Genomic DNA, 22,445 nt, shown 5'->3' on the forward strand with positions numbered 1-22,445 from the left:
AAAACATAGTTGTGCACTGAAACTGTTCAAGCTTTTGAATTTTTTCTAAAGAGGAAATTGACTTTACCTAACCAATGTACTTCCTGTGTGTGCCGTATCCGTTAAAGAGTGAGACAGGATCTCATTGTATGCTTCTCAACTGCAGAATTTCCTCTTGGTTGTGGGGGTGTGAACTGAATTACAGTGCTTAAACATGTCTTCGTTTATTTTGGTATCTATAAGGTCTGTCGTGATTCACCTGGGGATCTTGTTTAAAATGTCTGTTCTAGGGGCGCCTGGGTGGCTCAGTGGATTAAGCCGCTGCCTTCGGCTCGGGTCATGATCTCAGGGTCCTGGGATCGAGTCCCATATCAGGCTCTCTGCTCAGCAGGGAGCCTGCTTCCCTCTCTCTCTCTGCCTGCCTCTCTACCTACTTGTGATCTCTCTCTGTCAAATAAATAAATAAAATCTTTAAAAAATAAGTAAAAAATAAATAAAATGTCCATTCTGGGTGCCTGGGTGGCTCAGTGGGTTAAAGCCTCTGCCTTTGGCTCAGGTCATGATCTCGGGGTCCTGGAATGGAGTCCCGCATCGGGCTTTCTGCTCGGCAGGGAGCCTGCTTCTTCCTCTCTCTCTCTCTCTCTCTCTCTGCCTGCCTCTCTGCCTACTTGTGATCTCTGTCTGTCAAATAAATAAATAAAATCTTAAAAAAAAAGAATAAATAAAATAAAATGTCCGTTCTGACTCAGTAGTTCTGGGTGGGGCCTAACGGTCTATATTTCTAACAGTATTCCAGGTGATGTATCGAAATCATGAGACGTGCTCTCCCTGGTTCTTTAAAAAAGGTCTTACAGGGGCACCTGGGTGGCTCAGTTGGTTGAGCGACTGCCTTCGGTTCAGGTCATGATCCTATAGTCCTGGGATTGAGTGCTGCATCGGGCTCCCAGCTCTGCGGGGACTCTGCTTCTCCCTCTGACCTTCTCCCCTTTCTGCTCTCTCTCACTCTCTATCAAACAAATAAATAAAATCTTTTAAAAGATTTAAAATCTTTTAAAAAATTTAAAAGGCCTTATACATGTACACAGTTAACTTCGTTTTTACTCAACAACATTTGTTTCCCAGGTTCTCTGTGTGTTAGGGTGTGAGTCTTAAAGACCCAGGATCCCACAGATGAGTAATGAACTAGAACATTTTGAGTACGGCCCCCTCCCTTTCTTTTTAAATTTTGGCTTTGGTTTATTTCATGGAAGCTCCCTTGTAAGTGTACAGAGACTACTTAACAATTAAACTTATAGTAGGGTCTTTCTTTTTCTTTATGATTTAACAAATTCCACCATTTACTGCACATACACTGTTGTAAGTTACATTACTGTCAAAAGGAGAAAAAATTATTTCCATTATCCACTTCAGCCAATCCCCCCTGTATTTTGTTTTTGTTCTCCCTGAGCATTGACACCTTTTGTTTTTACATGGTTGTGAACGTTTTTGGAAAACAATTTTGTATTTTGCTTTTTAATTTTTATTTTTAAAGTTTTTGTTGGTGGTGGTGGTGTTTTTTTTTTTTTTTTTTTTTTTTTTAAACTTGAGAGAGAGAGTACAAGTAGGCAGACTGGCATGCAGGGGTAAAGAAAGAAGCAGGCTCTCCACTGAGCAGGGTACCTGATATGGGGCTCGATCCCAGGACTCTGGGATCATGACCTGAGCTGAAAGCAGATGCTTAACTGCCTGAGCCACCCAGGTGCCCCTGTATTCTGCTTTTTAAATTTAGTTTTAGAGAATAAATGGAAAACTTTCTAAATTTCTCTATTAACTGTTGAAATCCTGTACTTTGTGGGTTTTCTTGGACTTCAAACGCTCTTGGAAAGATAAAGTTAGCCAAAGGGTTAGAGTAATAAATGTAATAATGTCATTATGAAACTAATATGGTAATATCACCAAAGTAAAATGTGTGTTTGCTTTGATTCAGAACTATTTGGTTTTTAGAATTTTCCTGTTAAGTGAGTGACTTGTGCGTTGTCTGTATCTTAGAAAGAAAAAAAAAAGGGTTGTATCTGTGTAGACAACTGGTTTGTTTTCAAAATATGTGTGAGCTGTAAAGATTTCCCTGTCCTGTCTCCTAGAACAGCAGCTCTTAATCTGAGCTCTGTGGACCAGAGGGCAATGTTTCTCAAAGTGTGAGCTGCCGAATCACAGGGGTGCTTGTGGACAAGAACTCCGTCCATACCCTCCAGCCCTCCTCAGAGGTTCCAGATCAGTAGGTCTGGGATGGAGCCCTGCACTCTAAATTGTATCTGGCAGCCTACATGATTCTTCTGCAAACCGAGTTTCAGAATTACTGCTACTGGCCAGCCATGGTTGAGATTTGAGGGAATTTGCAAGTTCTGAAATTGAATTAATTTCTTTAGGGTATGGAGTATTCCTTTAATGGGAAGAGAGTGTCTGTAAACCTTTCATTGAGATTTGCAAAAAGGAAAATGACATCACTCAGAAAAGATTAAATTATTATCCCAGAGGTATGTTTTCATGAAGATTTTCTGCTTTCTATGAGCCCCTTTGAATTATAAATAAATTCTTAGCTTTCTCTTAGTATAATGAGAGCATTTTATCCCTTAGGTGATTTAAAAAAAATTATGGCTTTCTTTTATTTATTATTTAATTTTTATTTATTTTAGAGGTGTGGAGGAGTGGAGGGAGAAGAAGGAGAGACAGACTCTCAAACAGACTCCATGCTGAGTGTGAGTCTGACACAGGGCTCTGTCCCACGACCCTGAGATCATGACCTGAGCTGAACCAAGAGTCAGATGCTCAACTGACTGAGCCCCGCAGAGGCCCTTATAGTATGGCTTTCTTTCTTTCTTTTTTTTTTTTTTTTAATTTTTTATTTTTTATAAACATATATTTTTATCCCCAGGGGTACAGGTCTGTGAATCACCAGGTTTACACATTTCACAGCACTCACCAAAGCACATACCCTCCCCAATGTCCATAATCCCACCCCCTTCTCCCAACCTCCCTCCCCCCAGCAACCCTCAGTTTGTTTTGTGAGATTAAGAGTCACTTATGGTTTGTCTCCCTCCCAATTCCATCTTGTTTCATTGATTCTTCTTTTTTTTTTTTTTTTTTTTTTTTTTTTTTTTTTTAATTTTTTTTTTTTTTATTTATTTATTTGAGAGAGAGACAGTGAGAGAGAGCATGAGCGAGGAGAAGGTCAGAGGGAGAAGCAGACTCCCCATGGAGCTGGGAGCCCGATGCGGGACTCGATCCCGGGACTCCGGGATCATGACCTGAGCCGAAGGCAGTCGTCCAACCAACTGAGCCACCCAGGCGTCCCTCATTGATTCTTCTTCTACCCACTTAAGCCCCCATGTTGCATCACCACTTCCTCATATCAGGGAGATCATATGATAGTTGTCTTTCTCCGCTGGACTTATTTCGCTAAGCATGATACGCTCTAGTTCCATCCATGTTGTTGCAAATGGCAAGATTTCATTTCTTTTGATGGCTGCATAGTATTCCATTGTGTATATATACCACATCTTCTTGATCCATTCATCTGTTGATGGACATCTAGGTTCTTTCCATAGTTTGGCTATTGTGGACATTGCTGCTATAAACATTTGGGTGCATGTGCCCCTTTGGATCACTACGTTTGTATCTTTAGGGTAAATACCCAGTAGTGCTATTGCTGGGTCATAGGGCAGTTCTATTTTCAACATTTTGAGGAGCCTCCATGCTGTTTTCCAGAGTAGCTGCACCAGCTTGCATTCCCACCAACAGTGTAGGAGGGTTCCCCTTTCTCCGCATCCTCGCCAGCATCTGTCATTTCCTGACTTGTTGATTTTAGCCATTCTGACTGGTGTGAGGTGATACCTCATTGTGGTTTTGATTTGTATTTCCCTGATGCCCAGTGATATGGAGCACTTTTTCATGTGTCTGTTGGCCATCTGGATGTCTTCTTTGCAGAAATGTCTGTTCATGTCCTCTGCCCATTTCTTGATTGGATTATTTGTTCTTTGGGTGTTGAGTTTGCTAAGTTCTTTATAGATTTTGGACACTAGTCCTTTATCTGATATGTCGTTTGCAAATATCTTCTCCCATTCTGTCAGTTGTCTTTTGATTTTATTAACTGTTTCCTTTGCTGTGCAAAAGCTTTTGATCTTGATGAAATCCCAATAGTTCATTATAGTATGGTTTTCTGATTTACCATTTATTTACTACTTTTCAGTAAAATGAATTTTAACTCTCTCCTACTTAAAAATTGTTCTGTACTGAAACATACTATTGCCAAGAACTACTTTGTGTGATAATGATACTTTCTAATATTTTTTTAAATTGGGAACAACAATGTGCCAGTAATTTTACAAAGCATAATACATAGATTATTTAATCCTGTTAACAGCAACTCCATGAAGTAAACATTATATTCATTTAACAAATAAGGAAATTGAGGTGTGGTGTGCTTGATTAACATGACCAGACGGATGTAGTTTGTGAATGACAAAACCACAGTTTGAGCCCATTCTGTCTTACATGAAGGCCAGTACTGTGCATTTCTGCAAGTTTGTGCAAATGAATCACATTTGATTTGTCAACAAATGGAAGGTGATCGTTGTGTAGTGCCTTGGGATTAGAGGTGATACTTGGGGATTAGGCTTTTCTAGAGATTCCAATTCTGAATTTTTTTGTTCTTTCTTTTCAGATCAAAGAGAGTGCATCACAGACAAGAGATGTCCTCAAACAGCATTTTAATGATTTAAAGGGAACCCTTGGGAAGCTTCTGGATGAACGATTGGTGACCCTTTTGCAAGAGGTGGACACGATTGAACAGGAAACCATTAAACCTCTAGATGACTGCCAGAAGCTCATAGAGCATGGAGTTAATACTGCAGAGGACTTAGTCCAAGAAGGTGGGAGTCCAGGGAGCCTATCAAGTGGGGCGCATTCAGTTTGGCTCTTTGCTAACTTCTCAGGGTGCCAGCAGGCTTGTTGCCATCTGTGCAGTACTTACCATGTTCCTACCTCTGAATAGTTTGTAATATAGGATGGCAGATACACAGCAAGGTCTCCCAGGGTGAATGTAGTTAAAATGTTAATTATAATCAGTTATAAGACAAGGGATAATGATTTTTCTCAAATGGTTTTTTGGTAGTGTCTTATTCACTGCTAACACTGTGACTTTAAGGTCCTTTTGAGTCTGTTCATATATTTTTCAGAGTGTTCACAGAATTTAATTCCTTTGTTAGTTTTAGAAGGATAAAAATTATAATTGGTGTTTACTCTTGAAATCATAGTGGTTATATGCCTATCTGCAGCCAGTTACTCTGGTTAAAGCACGCCCAGATCTTGCCTTGATATCTTCCTGTCTTCATGTTCACTTTCCTCTCTTCACACAGATCTTTATCAAGTACATTAAATAAAAAGGTAATGGTTCTGCCTTTTGGGGCTCACAGCACAGTGAGAGGCATACGTGCTGAGAGAGATCTAAGACCTAAAGGAGCACGGAAGGGAAAGTGCTTAACTGTGGGAGAGTGAAGGATAGTTTTCTGCGGGAGGAGTTCACAGAGGTTTGACGGAATTCATTAAGCGACAAAGGAAGAGACGGAGGTAATAGCACGATTGGAAGCAGAAGTAGCATCACGAGTGAAGTGAATGGCATATCAGGGGTCTATTGAAGTATTTTAGGCAGCAGAGTTACACAATCGGATTTGCATTTTTAAAAAAAATGATGCTGCCTGTAGTTTAGAGATTGTATTAGAGGTCCTAAGACTGGAGGTCAAAGAGGCCAATTGAGAAGATGTAGCACTACTCCAGCAGGAAATGAAGAAGGCACTGGACTTCATCATGGTGAAGACAAAGTGGAGCTGATTTTAAGACTTTTTAGAGAGAAAATTATTTACGAGTTTACCTATCAGTGAGTGTCGATTATTGGTGATTGCCTGGAGCTAGGTTGGAGAATAAAGGGAAGGATTTAGGATGGCCAAAACCAGCCGGATTTTGGATGAGCAGGTTGAATTGTGCTGTTTACTGATGTAGGAAACAAAGGAGAAAGGTGGGCTTCAGTGGGTAGTGAGGCATTCAGTTTGGGGCGTGTTGAGTCTAGATGCTCACGATGCCCAGACAGTAGTTGGGCATGTGGCGTGTGGCTTAGGAGAGAGATCAGTGTGGCAAGATGGTAATTGATGGTGTGTGCATCAAGTCTGACTCCGTGGGAGCTAGTAAATCTTCCAAAGCTAGTGTGTCCTATGAGGAGAGAGCGTGGTAGGCGATGCCAGCATTGAAAGGACAATCGAGGACAAAGGAGCCAGAGCCAGAGCCTGAAAAGTACCCATCCTGCCCTGAGTGCTGTGAATGGCATGGGACGGAGAGGGTGCATGGCTCACACGTCTGTCGCTCTCACTGGAAATTCATCCCCTTTCAGTCCCATTTAGAATGTGGCACTGCTGTTACCTTTACGTGCTCATGACATTTTGTCTCCTTTTCAGTGAGAACTGCTTATTTGCCACTGACCATAACACTGCCTTTGAGAAAATTCTTTTTCGTGGGGCCACAGAGTTTCTTTCCTGAGAGGCTTTGCATTGGGAAACAAACCCAGAAGCAGTTCACAGGTCAGGAGTATCTACTCTTCACCCCGAGGACTGAGAAATGTTCTTATTTTAGAAAAGAAATCCTTTGAGGCACAAACTTGTTTGTTACAGCATCTGATGCTTAAATGGTTTTAGACTTAAGAAATATTTTGAATTTCAACCTCTTTCCTCCCTCCCAAGGGATAAAAACTTATTTATGGAATTTTGAGGACTTTGAGGCAGTGTTCAATATGTCCTGTTTTCCTCTTGCTGAGGGAGAATGTCCTGTCCTGTGGTCCCAAAAAACTTAAGGCATTCCAGGGGACATTCAGAGGGAATGGAGGGTGTGGAAGGCCATAGCAGTTGGTTATTTTTTTTTAATGCCTTTAGATAACTTTTCTTCTTTATTTTTCTGTGGAATAATTTCTAATATGTGATATTCTTTTAGGAAAACAGTTGTATCATTTGATTTTATGAGACCTTGTGCCCGTGGAGCATCTGGGTGGCTCAGTCAGTTGAGCATCTCCCTTCGGCTCAGGTTATGATCCCAGGATCCTGGGACCAAGCCCCACATCAGGTTCCCTGCTCATTGGGGAGTCTGCTTCTCCCTCCCCGCATTCTCTTTCTCTCTCTCTCTCTCTCTCAAAGAAAAAGAAAAACAGGGGCGCCTGGGTGGCTCAGTGGGTTAAAGCCTCTGCCTTTGGCTCAGGTCATGATCTCAAGGTCCTGGGATCGAGCCCCGCATCGGGCTCTCTGTTCTGCAGGGAGCCTGCTTCCCTCCTCTCTCTGCCTGCCTCTCTGCCTACTTGTGATCTGTCTCTGACAAAGAAATGAATAAAATCTTAAAAAAAAAAAAAAAGAAAAGAAAAGAAAAAGAAAAAGACCCCTGCTCGATTTCTCTATCAGCGTAATATCTGTCCTGGCTTGTGCTGGAGTTCTGTAAATCGTGATTCTTTAGGAGAGGTGGAAAAAGGACCTAGACCCTCTCCTTTGGGTAAAAATGGTCAACAGATCAGATTTCTTCATACAGAGCAGAATCTTTCATTCCTGGTAAAATGTTACCATTATTTATCCCTTTTCTTTGTGAGCTTCACCTTAGAGTCACTTCTAGAATAGTTTTTACTTTCACTTTTTGGGAACTTGACTGTAGAATCACTTAAGAATTATTTGCAAGAAAACCAGAGACTACCTATTCATGAGCTGTAGTGATTACTTTATAATGTGACCGTTTTTTGGTGTATTTATTCTCTCATTCCTGATTGTAGGGGAGATTGCCATTCTTGGTGGTGTAGGAGAACAGAATGAAAAACTGTGGAACTTTACCAAAAAGGCCTCACACATTCAGTTGGACAGGTAAAGGAGTTAGTGCCATTCAGGCTTAGTTTTAAGCATTAAAACTGCCTGCATTCCCTCTCCTCCCCCTGCCCCTCATTAAAGATTCTGAGTAAATGAGATAGAAAATACATATTTCAAGGTTCACTGCCCAGTACCAGTATTAGTGGTATGAAATAGCTGCCATTGTAATTTTTGGTATTTACTATAGATTTTCTTCAATTCTAATGTGTAAGAAAATTATTAAATTTTAAGAAATTCTAAACGTACTGAAACTGATTTTTTGGTATAAACTTGACAGTGGTGATCCTACCAATTTTCTCTTTTCTTGCTTATATTTACTTGGGAAGAGAATCTTTATGTAATGTCTTCCACAGCCCCTGCTGTCATTAACATTATTTCCTGAGGGCTTCAGCATCGTTATGTAGTATGTGACTGATCTAAAGTATGCTTCATATTTTTAACCCTTCATTAAAAGCCTCGTAAACACATAAGCTTTGTTTCCTCAGCTTACCAGAGGTGCCTTTACTGGTTGATGTGCCTTGTTTGTCTGCTCAGTTGGATGACTCAATTCTGAACATAGTGAAAGACCACATTTTCAAGCATGGAACAGTAGCATCTCGCCCACCAGTCCAGATCGAAGAGCTAATAGAGAAACCAGGAGGCATCATTGTTCGATGGTGTAAGGTGCGTGATTAAGAATTGTGAAAGCAGCTTCAACATTATGGATTTGAAATCTGAGGGCCTTTTAGATTTTTTTACTAACTACCTTTGAACGTTTTCTTCTCTTCACAAACAAAAGTCCCTTTTGCTTTACAGTTGAAATCACAGGAACTTGAAAGCAGGTAGCTCTTCCCATTTGAGGTAAATTGTTTAACAATCTCTGTATCACAACGGTATTTCCCGTCACAAATTTCCCAAAGTTAACCCTTAGTAAATTGAAGATCTCTCCCATTTCTGTTTATTACAAAAGCCAAAAGATGATAGCTAATATTGGATATCTAATATTTTCTGTTCCACACTGAACTGATCCTTCTGAAATAAAATCCTAGGGGCACCTGAGTGGCTCAGTCAGTAAAGCATCTGCCTTTGGCTCAGGTCATGATCCCAAGGTCCTGGGATGGAGCCTGCATAGGGGCTTCCTGCTTGGTGGGGAGCCTGCTTCGCCCTCCTCTGCTCCTCCACCTGCTTGTGTTCTCTCTCTCTTCCTCTCTTACTCTCTCTCAAATAAATAAATAAATTTTTTAGAAAAATCCTAAAATGTGGTTTCTTCATATTCTCAACATTGCTGAGAATTTTCTGTATTAAATCATATTATGTATATGAGTTACCATATTGTAGATAGAAATGATGTCCAAATAAGTTGTGAGTGTCTTGGCTGTTGACAGATAAATCATTCAGAGTGGGTACTGAGTGTCTGGAAATGGTTGTTTTTTCTTAAATGGATTTTTAAAGATTTTATTTATTTGAAAAAGAGTGTATGCCCGAGACAGCAAATATGAGCAGGGGGAGGGGCAGAGGGAGAAGGACAAGCACTGCCCTGCTGAGCAGGGAGCCTGACACAGGACCTGGTCCCAGGACCCTGAGATCAAAACCTGAGCCGAAGGCAGACATTTAACCAACTGACCCACCCAGGCATCCCTCAGTGGATTTCTTTTTAAAGATTTATTTGAGAGAGAGACACACAGAGAAAAGGACGGGCAGAGTCCTTGCCAAGCATGGAGCCCAGTGTGGGGATGAATCTCACAACCCTGAGATCAGACCTGACTTGAAACCAAGAGTCGAATGGTTAACTGACTGAGCCACCCAGGCCCCCATTCAATGGATTTTTTACTGAAACCTTGTTCTAGAAGAAAGAAATAGATGTTTTTGTTGGTTCAAAACAAAGACTCTTACTGCATTTTTATTCTTTTCCCTGTCAGTGGATCTAGGGTTTCTGGTTTTTTTGCTATAAGCAGTATTCATGTTCCCTTGTGTACATGGCTAGGAATTTTTCCTCAAGTATATATATCCAGTAAAATTTTGAGGTCCTAGAGTATTGGATTTGTACTGTACCAGAAATGCCAAATTCTTTTCAATGTGATTGTACCAGAGTTTCCTTCTACCAGCAGTGTATGAGTTCCTGGTACTCAGGACCAATGCTTGGCATTGTCGAACTTTAACGTTTTTGGCAGTATGGTATCTCATTTTGGTTTCAAATAGTTTTATGTATTTTTTTTGTAGCATATATTTCTAATTCCTTAGAATGCTTATTTGTGTCTTTTGTTCATTCTCTTACTGGGTGGTTTCTCTTCTATTAAGTTTTAAAGGAGTCCTTTATATATTCTGTATATGAATTATCTTGGTTTTGGTAGTTGTGGGATTCTGATCTTTGAACTTCCAATATTTTATCTTTCGCCTTATTGTATAGAAAACATGCCATTTCAGAGTACCTGGGTGGCTCAGTCAGTTGAGTGGCCGGCTCTTGATTTTGGCTTAGGTCGTGATCTCAGGGTCTTGGGATCGAGCCCCACATCAGGCTCCGCACTCGGTGGGGACTCTGCTTGGGGATTCTCTCTCTGTCCTTCTCCATGCACCCCTCCCTGCTTATGCTCTCTCCTTTCTCTTTTAGAATGAATAAATACATTAACATTTATTTATTATTATTTTTAACAGTGTATTCCTTTATGGGGTGGGTGGGAGGCAAGACCCCATGGTGAGGAACAAAATCAATTAAAGGAAGTACAGGTACAGGAAGCAATAATGTTAAAATAGTAATACACAAAATGGATAATTGTTATCACTTTCTTTTTTTTAAGATTTTATTTATTTATTTATTTGTCAGAGAGAGAGAGAGAGTGAGCACAGGCAGAGTGTCAGGCAGAGTCAGAGGGAGAGGCAGGCTCCCTGCGGGGCAAGGAGCCCGATGTGGGACTCGTTCCCAGGACGCTGGGATCATGACCTGAGTGGGACTCGTTCCCAGGACGCTGGGATCATGACCTGAGCCGAAGGCATCTGCTTAACCAACTGAGCCACCCAGGCGTCCCTTGTTATCACTTTCTTTCTTTTTTTTTTTTTTAATGATTTTTATTTATTTATTTATTTGAAAGATCAGAAGTAGTCAGAGAGGCAGGCAGAGAGAGAGAGAGGAGGAAGCAGGCTCCCCGCTGAGCAGAGAGCCCGATGCGGGGCTCGATCCCAGGACCCTGGGATCACGACTGGAGCCGAAGGCAGAGGCTTTAACCCACTGAGCCACCCAGGAGCCCCTTGTTATCACTTTCTTAAGAGGACTTGACTTCTGGAAGATAAATTTTATTGCTGTTGTAAAAAAAAAAAAAAATGTATGAAGTAGAAACTGGTTTCAGTAATATTAGTAGAGAATATGTTCTAGAAAGTGGAAGTAACAGGATGTAAAATCCTGGCAGCAGTTTAATAGAACAGTCCCACAGGATTAGGCTAAGGCCAAAACCTCATGAGGATGAGAGCCTTGTCTGTGGGGAATTTTGGATGATACCTGCAGAAATATTACATTGTGCATAAACCAAATTGAATTGTTTTCACAAGTGCTGTAAAGTTTCATATAGTAAAAGGTTTTTTTCTACATAAACTTCAATTTCACAGCAAGAGTGGCATGGGATACCTAAACACAGAAGAGTGTATTCATACAAGATAGCTAACTCCTTGATATAATAATGCATACAATTCAAAGAGATTACACTGTCATTACACTTAGGGGTTTTTGTAGCTACCAGGTGGTGGCTATGGAAAGCACGACCCCCAATATCAATATCTAAGAAGCAGCCACCACTTCCTTCTGTGTGTGTGTGCTTTTTTTGTGTTTTTTTCTTCATTTTTTTTTTTTTTTTTTTTTTTTTTTATTTTTTTTTTTTTTAAAGATTTTATTTATTTATTTGACAGTCAGAGATCACAAGTAGGCAGAGAGGCAGGCAGAGAGAGAGGGAAGCAGGCTCCCTGCTGAGCAGAGAGCCCAATGCGGGACTCGATCCCAGGACCCTGGGATCATGACCTGAGCTGAAGGCAGCGGCTTAACCCACTGAGCCACCCAGGCGCCCTTTTTCTTCATTTTTATAAGTCAACTCTGTTGTTGTTACTGCTGCTTGGGAAAATTGGTAAAAACAAAATTGTAACCACTGAACATAGTGTTCTGGCAATCAAGATGTTTAAGGCCTTTTAGAATGAATAAATAAGTCTTTAAAAAAAAAGAGAGTAAACATGCCATTTCTTCAAAGGAAACCAAGTTCCACAAATCCAACTGGGAAGTGTAGAGCACATGGTTCAATAAAGAAAAGACAGGCAGTAATGATGAATTCTCCCTGAGAATAGCTCATGTTCAGCACGTGGGCTTCTGTGCATGGCCCCAGAATTCTTAAGCCATGATGCTGGGAGAAACTGCTCCCTGACCTTTACCTAACACAAAGCCTTTCTCCTTAGGTGGATGACGACTTCACGGCCCAGGATTACAGGCTGCAGTTCCGCAAGTGCACTTCCAATCATTTTGAGGACGTATATGTAGGCTCTGAAACCGAGTTCATAGTGTTGCACATAGACCCCAACGTTGATTATCAGTTCAGAGTCTGTGCCCGAGGTGATGGCCGGCAGGAGTGGAGTCCTTGGAGCGTCCCCCAGATGGGTCACTCCACATTGGTGCCTCATGGTATGCTGTTGCCTTCTCTCCTAAAGCCCAGCTGTGTCTCAGAATGCTGGTGCCTGTCTGTGCTGAAGGCAGCACAGTGTTTGCACACGGCCAGCCAGGTTTTCTGACCATAAAACCTGAATTGGTGAGAACAACGTGGAACGTCTCCTATTCAAATTACTGGATGGAAATTTTGAGACCTTTTCATCCGTTCTTATCTCCAGAGTCCAGAAATAGTGCTAGGAGGATTATCAGCATCCCTGAAATCCAAAGATTTGAAGTGTTGCAACAGGATACTGATTAAAAAAAAAAAAAAAGAAAAGAAAAAGATACTGATTTTCTAGACCTTCAGTGACTATCTAATCGGTCTGTCCTGTATAACTGTTTTAAAATATTCAGACTCCTTTGTTAACTAGTTGTTAATCAGGCTTGGAATACACTCAAACAATTATGCTTCACCCTGATTTCATTAGCCAGGAGCACTCACTTGATCTTCTGCCTGTTCCTGCCAGAACTGTGCAGGAATAGACGAACACATTTTTTTGTGATTTATTTATTTATTTATTTATTTAAGATTAACCAGGATACCCTGTCACTGAATCTCTTTCTTTATAGAACTTGCCCATATCCCCTAAGTGTAGCCTCTTCTGCTTCCGAGTTTTATGTAATGTGTCTGTGTTGAAGATACTCCTCAAAAGGTATTAATAATTTTTTATCTCTTTGCTTTCTAAAAAGAGTGGACAGCTGGCTTCGAGGGGTACAGCCTGAGTAGTCGAAGAAATATAGCCCTCCGGAACGATTCTGAGTCCTCAGGTGTGCTCTACTCCAGTGCTCCAACTTACTTCTGTGGGCAGACATTGACATTCAGGCAAGTAGATGTTACAGAATCTGTTTGTCATGCCTCAGACAGCAAACTGATGTGCATAGAACACATACGAGCTTTGGATTCAAAGTAACCGGGAATTTATTTCATCATTTATAGGCAGTGTTACTCTGGGGAGAGTTCCTTTTTTCTTTTGGCTGTGGTTTTCTCAGACGTGTTCATAGAGCTATTACGAAGATGAACTGAGATAAAGTGCAAAAGATGCCTTGCTTATGCCTCATACATAGCACATACTATGTTTATATCTCTTCTGGAGAGATAGAGTTAAGTAGCCTACCTCTCAAAAGTTAATCCTAGGGACGCCTGGGTGGCTCAGTTGGTTGAGCAGCTGCCTTCGGCTCAGGTCATGATCCCAGCGGCCTGGGATCGAGTCCCACATCGGGCTCCTTGCTCAGCAGGAAGCCTGCTTCTCCCTCTGCCTCTGCCTGCCATTCTGTCTGCCTGTGCTCACTCTCTCCCCCTCTCTCTCTCTGATAAATAAATAAAAATCTTTAAAAAAAAAAAAAAAAAAAAGTTAATCCTAAAAAATCAGAGACCAAGAATTTTTTTCCTTTGTGAAGCGATATGAGCAGGTCTCTGTGAGAGACAACCCTTCAGTGTAAATGTACTGAGAATTAAATACTTAATGTATATAGTTATCCATAAAATACATGTGTACGTACATAGATATGTGTATAATTCTCTGTAAAACCAAAAGCAAGCTCTCCTACCACCAATCTATTTTCTATTTCTTTACCCATTTCTTCCTGTATTAAATAATTCCCTTGTTTTCATGTTCTGAGATATATTCTCTATAGTCCTATTTCTGAATAGCTCATCCTAGAAAGCAAAGCCCACTTTGTTATTTGTTTTGAAGAGTTTTACTTGAGAGAGGGAGAGCAGTCGGCGGGGGGGCGGGGGGGGGTGTTGTTGGGAGGGAGAAGCAGACTCCCTGCTGAACAGAGAGCCCAGTGTGGGCCTCAATCCCAAGACCCTGAGATCATGACCTGAGTTGAGGGCAGACGCTTACCCTACTGAGCCACTCAGGCACACACGGTTTTGATTTGGAAAATTAGGGTAGCAAACTCTCCTCTAATTTGTAGGCCTTGAGATCATGAGGTTTTATGGTGAATGCTGGCTCCAAGTTCCTGTTCTCAGCCCCTTGTCATATGAAGCATGGAGAGTAACTGAAAGCTTCATGTAAGCTAATGTGGGTGTGTTCTGCACCAGCCAAGTCATTTAAACTGTCATCAGTTTCAGAATGCACTAGTTTATACTTTGTCTCATTTTTAAAATTTTATTAACATAATAATGTTTTATTTCAGGGGTACAGGTCTGTGAATCATCAGGCTTACACAATTCACTCACCATAGCACATACCCTCTCCAATGTCCATAACCCAACCACCCTATGCCTCCCCCCATCCCCCCACTCTGTCTCATTTTTGGTATCTCTCATCCCTTAAATTATAAAGAATGACTTAACCAGAAAAATACTGACAAAGAGAAGAAGAAATAGAGTCTAGTACCTGAAGTCCACTTAGTTATTTCCCAAAGGCGAATTCTTGAGTTTTGTGTGTTAAAAAGCCCTTTTTTGGCTTGTGTCCTTTGTTTCTAGAAATACTGCCATTAGTGAATCTCCAGAGAACATTGTGCTCCTGTCTAATGGTAGGGCTTCCTGAGTTGATTTCTTCAGGTCAGGTGTCTCAGCAAGAATAGTAATCATAGTAATACTAATTGCAGTTAATAATTAAATAGCATTTACTGCACATGAGGTACTGTCATTTGATTCTTACAATATTCTTACAATAACCCAATGAAATAGGTGTAATTACCCATTTTAGGGATGAGAATACTAAGGCACACAGAAGTTAAGTCACTCACCCAAAGTCACATCGCTGGTAAATGGCCAAGCTAGCCTGTATCTTTTCTTTTTGTCTTTTTCACAGCAGAGTGAGTAAACGCGATTCTAGTTAGTGTTGCAGTCTATAGTTTCTCTGTGTCGGTATGCTTCCTTCTTTTCCTTTTCCCTCCTCTATGACCCTTTCCCCTGGTGATGATGACCTTATGCTCCCCTGATTTTAAATCCTTCCTCTGTGAACACAGAAAGGTCTAATAGATGGCATACTTCCGGTTTGTTTTTTTCTGTCATTCTTAAGACATTGGAAGTTACCCAAATGGATGAAAATCCACTTAACTATCTGTAGATACTATCTGTAGATAGTTAAGTGGATTTAGTGCATTTAGTAGGCCTCAAGAAATCATTAGTTCTTCCTTCTTTTCCAAAGATGTCTAACCAGGCCCCACTTGGCAGGGTGATTAACTCCAGCTTCATTCGGCTCACTATTACTGTAGCCAGACCTTTGCATTTTTGTCATTTTTCTTTTGAATGTGGAATGGAAATGTCCTCTTTCCCTGTTGAAATGTCCTCTTTCCCTTCATCAGCAGTGAAGCCAGAAGATGGGGGTGCAGGGTGGCCTCTATGGGGGAGGAGCACATGGGTCCACTTGAGTACAGAAGGTAAAACTTTATTCAGCTTTTTGAGGGTGTGTGAAGGCCTCACAGATAGAAGGAAGATTCTACTCCTGCAGGCAGTGACATCACTCAGCTCAGTCCGTTCCTGCTGAAGTTGCTGGAATGCGCAGAGTTGTAGAAGCCAAGAAACCTGTTACTGGTGGGCTCTACCAGTCTCTAGAGCCTGGTCTCTTTTGGCGGCCAGGCCTCTTGATTTTCTGTCTGAACAGTCCTACTTTCCCTTTCCTTGCTTCCAAGATTTCCTAATCTTACTTTTTTTTTTTTTAACCATATTTTTACTTTCTCCTCTCTACCACCTGCTTTCTTTAAACAGTGTCCTTTCAAACAGCCTTCATTAATCCTCCTAGCCTAGGAGGTTACTGTCTTCCTTTTACAGATAAAGAGACAGAAGCACAGGGACCATGGGACTTTTAACTATTCAAATCCTGCCAGTCTAGCCTGGAAAGTCTGTGCTCTTAACCTCCCCACAGGTCATGTGAGGTGGTGAATCAAGAGCCAATAACAGGCTAGCTGTTTTTTGTTATAAACCTTTTCTTTAAAAGAACATAAAAATTTAATATTATAGTTCTTGATTGCTGTGTAACAAACCACCCCAAAACTCAAAGCTTAAAACAGTAGTCATTTATTTTGCTCAGGAAACTGCAGTTTGCAGAGGTTGGTGAGGACCGCTCATCTCTGCTTCTGTGTTAGTAGCTGCAGTAGTTTGATTAGAGATGGTGGGTCTGCTTTTAAGATGGCTCACTTACATGGCTGGCAAATGGATTCCGGTTCTGGGTGTCTCTCCCTGTGCAGGCCTCACTGTGGGCTGCTTGGGCTTCGTCACAGCATGGTGGCTGGGTTCCAAGATTGAGCATCCCAAGAGATAGAAAATGGAAGCTTCAGAAGCTGCCAGTTTTTAAGGTCTGGGCCTAGAATTTGACATAGTATCACTTCTACCACATTCTACCATTCATTCAGAGTCTAGGTCCCAGAGAAGGGACATAGATCCTGCTTCTTTTTTTTTTTTTTTTTAAGATTTTATTTATGTATTTGACAGAGAGGTCACAAGTAGGCAGAGAAGCAGTCAGAGAGAGGGAGAGGTAGGCTCCCCACTGAGCAGAGAGCCCCATGCAGGGCTCGATCCCAGGACCCCAAGATCTTGACCTGAGCTGAAGACAAAGGCTTAACCCACTGAGCCACCCAGGCACCCCATAGACCCTGCTTCTTGATGGGAGAAGTGTCCAAGAATTTGGGGGCTTGACTTTAGAAATGCTGTGGTTGAAAACTGTTAGAAAGGGGCCACTTGGTTTAATGCCTACCTTTGGTTAAGTGTTAGCATGCCCTTTTCTGAATAAATTTACTTAAAGAGTCTTTTTCTGTATAAGGCTGGTTTCTTTCATCACCAGGTATATCTTCAATTCTAACTGTTAGCTCCTCATATTAAAAAAAAAAAAAAAAATTACAGGGCCCCTCATTGGCTCAGAGGGTTAAAGCCTCTGCCTTCGGCTCAGGTCATGATCTCAGGGTCCTGGGATTGAGCCCCACATCAGGCTCTCTGCTCAGCGGGGAGCCTGCTTCCTCCTCTCTCTCTCTGCCTGCCTCTCCGCCTACTTGTGATCTTTCTCTGTTGAAGAAATTTTAAAAAAAAATTACTAATTTAATATTTCCTGAGAAGATTAGGAATAGGGCATAGTCCCTACTAGGATTAGGAAGTTAATTTGTTTTGGGGTGACTGTCTGGCTCAAAGGAGCATGTGATTCTTGATCTCAGGATCATGAGTTTGAGCCCCACATTGGGTATAGAGATTACTTAAGTAAACTTTAAAAAAAAGTTAATCTAGAGTCTTTGAAATCTTGTTGGTGTCTCCTTATACTGAGAGAATGCTTTGTCCTGGGGAGAATACAGCTTTGTTAGGTTTTATATTTTGCTAAAGTGGTTTCCTCTAGGAATATGATACACAGTCCTTTCAGTTTAGAGTTTGATTCTTATGACAGATATGGGAATGCCACACAGAAGAGTTTTCCCCCACAACTCTTGATTATATAGACTTGGGTGAGGTAAGACAGCTGGTTTCCTAAGTAGATGGCCTTTAAGATTATATACTCTGGCTTTTAGTTTGTCTCTAGATGGAGTGTTTCATGATATCATGAAGGTGTATCTGCTTTGAAGTCTTCACATATAACAGTTCTTCCAAATAATCTAAGGAATGTTTCTTGGGCCTTTTTCCTACCCATTTTCTCTCTGTCTTAAACTACTTTTCTAAAATGTAAGGACAGATCTTCTAATCAACTCCAGTCTTTGTATGAGGCTAGTGATTTCGTTCAACCTTTTCTCCATTCAGATGGTATCTATCGTACTTGGCTGGGAATGTGGCATTTAAGAAAAAAGGGGGGGGCCAGAATCTTCGATTCAACATAGAGTAGTGCATATATAAATTAGTATAAGAAAGATCCAGGGGCACCTGGGTGGCTCAGTGGGTTGACTGTGGATTCCGGCTTAGGTCTGATCTCAGGGTCATAAGATTGAGCTCTGTATCAGGCTCTGAGCTCAGGGTGGGGTCTGTTCGTCCCTGTTCCTCTCCTCCCCCAACACACATGCTGTCTCTCTTTCACAAATAAGTGAATAAATCTTTTAAACTATATTTTTAAAAAAAGATCTAGACTGCTCTGCAATGCAGAGGAAGGAAAAGTTACTTTTAGTTGAGGGATTGGTGAAGGCTTAGTGCAGCTAGAGGTGGAAAGGATAGTTCAAGTGGGGAAACAAAGCAAGAACCAAAGATGTGGAGCAGGAAAAAATACAGAGCAAGTAGTAAGTCTGGCTCAGGTTAATGGAGACAAGCAGTATGGTCAGAGAGGTAGGAAAAGCCTTTGAACAGGTTGTATATATCTCTTTTTCTTTTTTTTTAAACATATGCATTTCTTTCTTTCTTTCTTTTTTGAAAGATTTTATTTATTTATTTGTCAGCACGCATGAGAGAGAACAAAGGTGGGGAATGGGAGAGGGAGAAGCAGGCTCCCTATTGAGCAAGGAGCCCAGTGTGGGACTCGATCCCAGGACCCTGGGATCCTGACCTGAACTGAGGGCAGATGCTTAACAGACTGAGCCACCAGGTGTCCCTATATTTTGTTGTTGTTTTTTTTTTAAGATTTTATTTATTTATTTGACAGAGAGAGATCACAGTAGACAGAGAGGCAGGCAGAGAGAGAAAGAGAGAGGGAAGCAGGCTCCCCACTGAGCAGAGAGCCCGATGCGGGACTCGATCCCAGGACCCTGAGATCATGACCTGAGCCGAAGGCAGCGGCTTAATCCACTGAGCCACCCAGGCACCCCCTATATTTCGTTTTTAATTACTCAAAGAAATACCCTTTTGGAGGTCACCTGTGCCCATTTACAGGGAGGATATTTGATACTGCAGAGATCTCCATCCCTCCCCCTAAGAAGACGGGCCTCACCAAATCAGGTTTATGTTCCATTATTTTGGGGACAGGAGCATGCTTTCCATTTGACTTTTCATGAATTCACAAGTTGAGCTAGACTATACAAAATGTTAATAGCCAGCTAGGATTTGTTGAACCTTACTATGTGTTAGTATTTTTTTTTTTTCTTTAAGATTTTATTTATTCGGGGTGCCTGGGTGGCTCAGTGGGTTAAAGCCTCTGCCTTCGGCTCGGGTCATGATCCTGGGGTCCTGGGATCGAGCCCCGCATTGGGCTCTCTGCTCGGCGGGGAGCCTGCTTACTCCTCTCTCTGTCTGCCTCTCTGCCTCCTTGTGATTTCTGTCTGTCAAATAAATAAATAAATCTTTAAAAAAAAAAAAAAAGATTTTATTTATTCAATTGACAGAGAAAGACCACAAGTAGAGGGAGTGGCAGGCAGAAGGAGAAGCAGGCTTCCTGCTCAGCAAGGAGCACAATGTGGGGCTCCATCCCAGGACCCCAGGATCATGACCCGAGCCGAAAGCAAATTCCCAACTGACTGAGCCACCCAGGCTCCCCTGTGTGTTAGTTCTTAAATGCTTAATGAGTTGATGTCTATAAATCCTCATTACATTCTCATGAATTAGCTATATTTTATTTATATGGAAACTGAGATGTCAAAGATTAAGCAACTTGGGGGTCTTGGGTGAATCAGTTAAGTACCCTACTCTTTTTTTTTTTAAGATTTTATTTATTTATTTGAGAGAGAGGTAGCAAGAGAGAACACGAGTGAGAAGGAGAGGGATGGCAGACACTTAACTGACTGAGCCCCCCCAGGTTCCCCAAATGCCTAACTCTTGATCTCAGTTCAGGTCTTGGTATCGGAGTCATGAGTTTGAGCCTCACATTAGGCTCCACACTGAGCATGGAGTCTACTTTAAAAAAAAAAAAAGATTAAGCAACTTGCCTGAGGTTGTACAGGTTATTAATACTAGTGCCAAGATTCAAATCTTGACAGTCTGGCCCTGTCAGACTCTGCTGTGACTTCGTGAGGTGGAAGGCCATTGGAGGACATAAAGCAAACCTCATCTGACCTATGATTTCCAAGTCGGTTGGCTGCTGTGTGGAAAACAGTCTGGGAAGTGGTATACAGTGGTATACAGGCCAGGAGACTAGTCAGCAAGCTACAACGATAATGCTGGTGAGAGCTAATGGTGTCTTGAACCACGATGGGGCAGTGGAGGTGATCATGAGTGGTCAGAATCTGATCAAATCTGTATATATTTTGAAGATTTTTGTTTATCAATTTGAGAGAGAGAGAGGAGAGAGAACAAGTAGAGGGGAGGGACAGAAGGAGAAGCCGATTCCCTGCCAAGCAGGGAGCCCGATGTGGGGCTCAATCCCAGGACCCCGGGATCATGACTGAGCCATGCAGGCGCCCCTGAATCTGGATATATTTTAAAGGAAGGACTGGCCAGATTTACTAGTGGATTGGTTGTGGTAGGTGAGTCAAGTGTGACTGAGTCAAGTGTGACAAGTTTCTGGTCTAAGTAACTGTTGGGAAAAATTATCATTTACTGAGGTTTGTAAGACTGTAGAAGGAGCATATTTCTGGGTGAATAATCATTTTGTTCTTTCACATATTAAATTTAAGTTCCTTATTAAACCTACAAGTGAAGATGCTGAGGAGACAGTTGGATAATCTGGAGTTAGTGGGAAGAGCCAGGTTGAACAGTTTTTAGATAAAAAAAATTTAGATTAAATGAATCATCTTGGATTGTGATTGCTGGGTCAGACTGAGTTTATCTAAGGAACTATCAAACTGCGTTCTAGAGTGGCCATGCCATTTTCCATTCCCACCAGCACCTATGAGATTTTCTGTTGTTCTTCATCCCTACCTGCATTTGGTATTGTCAGTTGTTTATGTTCTTTTTTTTTTTTTTTAAGATTTCATTTATTTATTTGACAGAGATCACAAGCAGGCAGAGAGAGAGGAAGGGAAGCCGGCTCGCCGCTAAGCAGAGAGCCCAATGCAGGGCTCGATCCAAGGACCGTGGGATCATGACCTGAGCCGAAGGCAGAGGCTTTAACCCACTGAGCCACCCAGGCACCCCATGTTTATGTTCTTTTTTCAAAAATACTTTATTTCATTCTTTTAAGTAATCTTTAAACCCAGTGTGGGGCTTAAACTCACGACCCCAAGGTTAAGAGTCACACGCTCTACCAACGGAGCCAGCCAGACTACCCCCTTTTATTTTTGCGTTCAGCTATTCTGTATACATGTAGTTGTATCTTATTATGGTTTTAATTTTCTTTTTGATAGCCAAAGATCGTGTCTTTTCCAATGCTCACTTATTGTCCATTTGTATATCTTCATTGGTGAAGTGTTTTTTCAAATCTATTGCCTATTTAGAACAATTTCTTTAATTATTGAAATTTGATGAGTATAAGTCTTCTGTTTTTGTTTTTTTTTTTTAACCCGTCTGGGGCTTGTCTTTTCGTTTTCTTAGCAATGTCTTTTGTGGATTATAAGTTGTTAATTTTGATGAAGTATAATTTATGCACTCATCCAGTGCTTTTGGTATTGTATCTAAGAAGTCTTTGCTGTAATGCAAGGTGACAAGATGTTTTTCCTATGTGGGGTGCCTGGGTGGCTCAATGGGTTAAGCATCTGCCTTTGGCTTGGGTCATGATCCCAGGGTCCTGGGATCCAGTCCCATATTGGACTCCTTGCTCAGCAGGGAGCCTTCTCCCTCTGTCTCTGCCTGCTTGTGCTCTCTCTCTCTGTCTGTCAAATAAATAAAATCTTTTTTTAAAAAAAGATTTTTTTCCTGTTTTCTTGTAGACGCTTTATGTTTTTAAATTTTATATTCAGATCCGTGAGACATTTTGAATTACTTTTAGTGTAATATGTGAAATATGGGTTGAATTCAGTTTTGTTTAGGATCTAGTCCAGTAGTTCCTGCACTATTTGTTGAAAAGACTCTCCTCTCTCCATTGAATTGCCTTTTACCTTTGTCAAAGATCAATTGGCCGTATGTGTGGGGATCTGTTTCTAGACTCTGTTTCATTGAGCTGTGTGTTTCTCCTTTCCCAGAACTGTAATCTTGTTTTGTTTTGTTTTGTTAAGATTTTATTTATTTATTT

At 41.3% G+C, this 22,445-nt stretch overlaps 1 protein-coding gene across 1 annotated transcript in view; it reads left to right on the forward strand.

The window, feature by feature from the left end:
• Window positions 1-22,445, forward strand: part of CRLF3 (cytokine receptor like factor 3) — a 42,664-nt gene that overhangs the window by 9,777 nt on the left and 10,442 nt on the right. The window contains exons 2-6 of the mRNA XM_059148107.1: window positions 4,679-4,886; window positions 7,808-7,895; window positions 8,384-8,561; window positions 12,306-12,528; window positions 13,243-13,375. Of these exons, the coding sequence (XP_059004090.1) occupies window positions 4,679-4,886; window positions 7,808-7,895; window positions 8,384-8,561; window positions 12,306-12,528; window positions 13,243-13,375 (830 nt within the window). The remainder of the gene's footprint in view (window positions 1-4,678; window positions 4,887-7,807; window positions 7,896-8,383; window positions 8,562-12,305; window positions 12,529-13,242; window positions 13,376-22,445) is intronic.

This window comes from Mustela lutreola, chromosome 15, assembly GCF_030435805.1.
Source record: "Mustela lutreola isolate mMusLut2 chromosome 15, mMusLut2.pri, whole genome shotgun sequence".
In the NCBI taxonomy this organism is placed as follows: Eukaryota; Metazoa; Chordata; class Mammalia; order Carnivora; family Mustelidae; genus Mustela; species Mustela lutreola.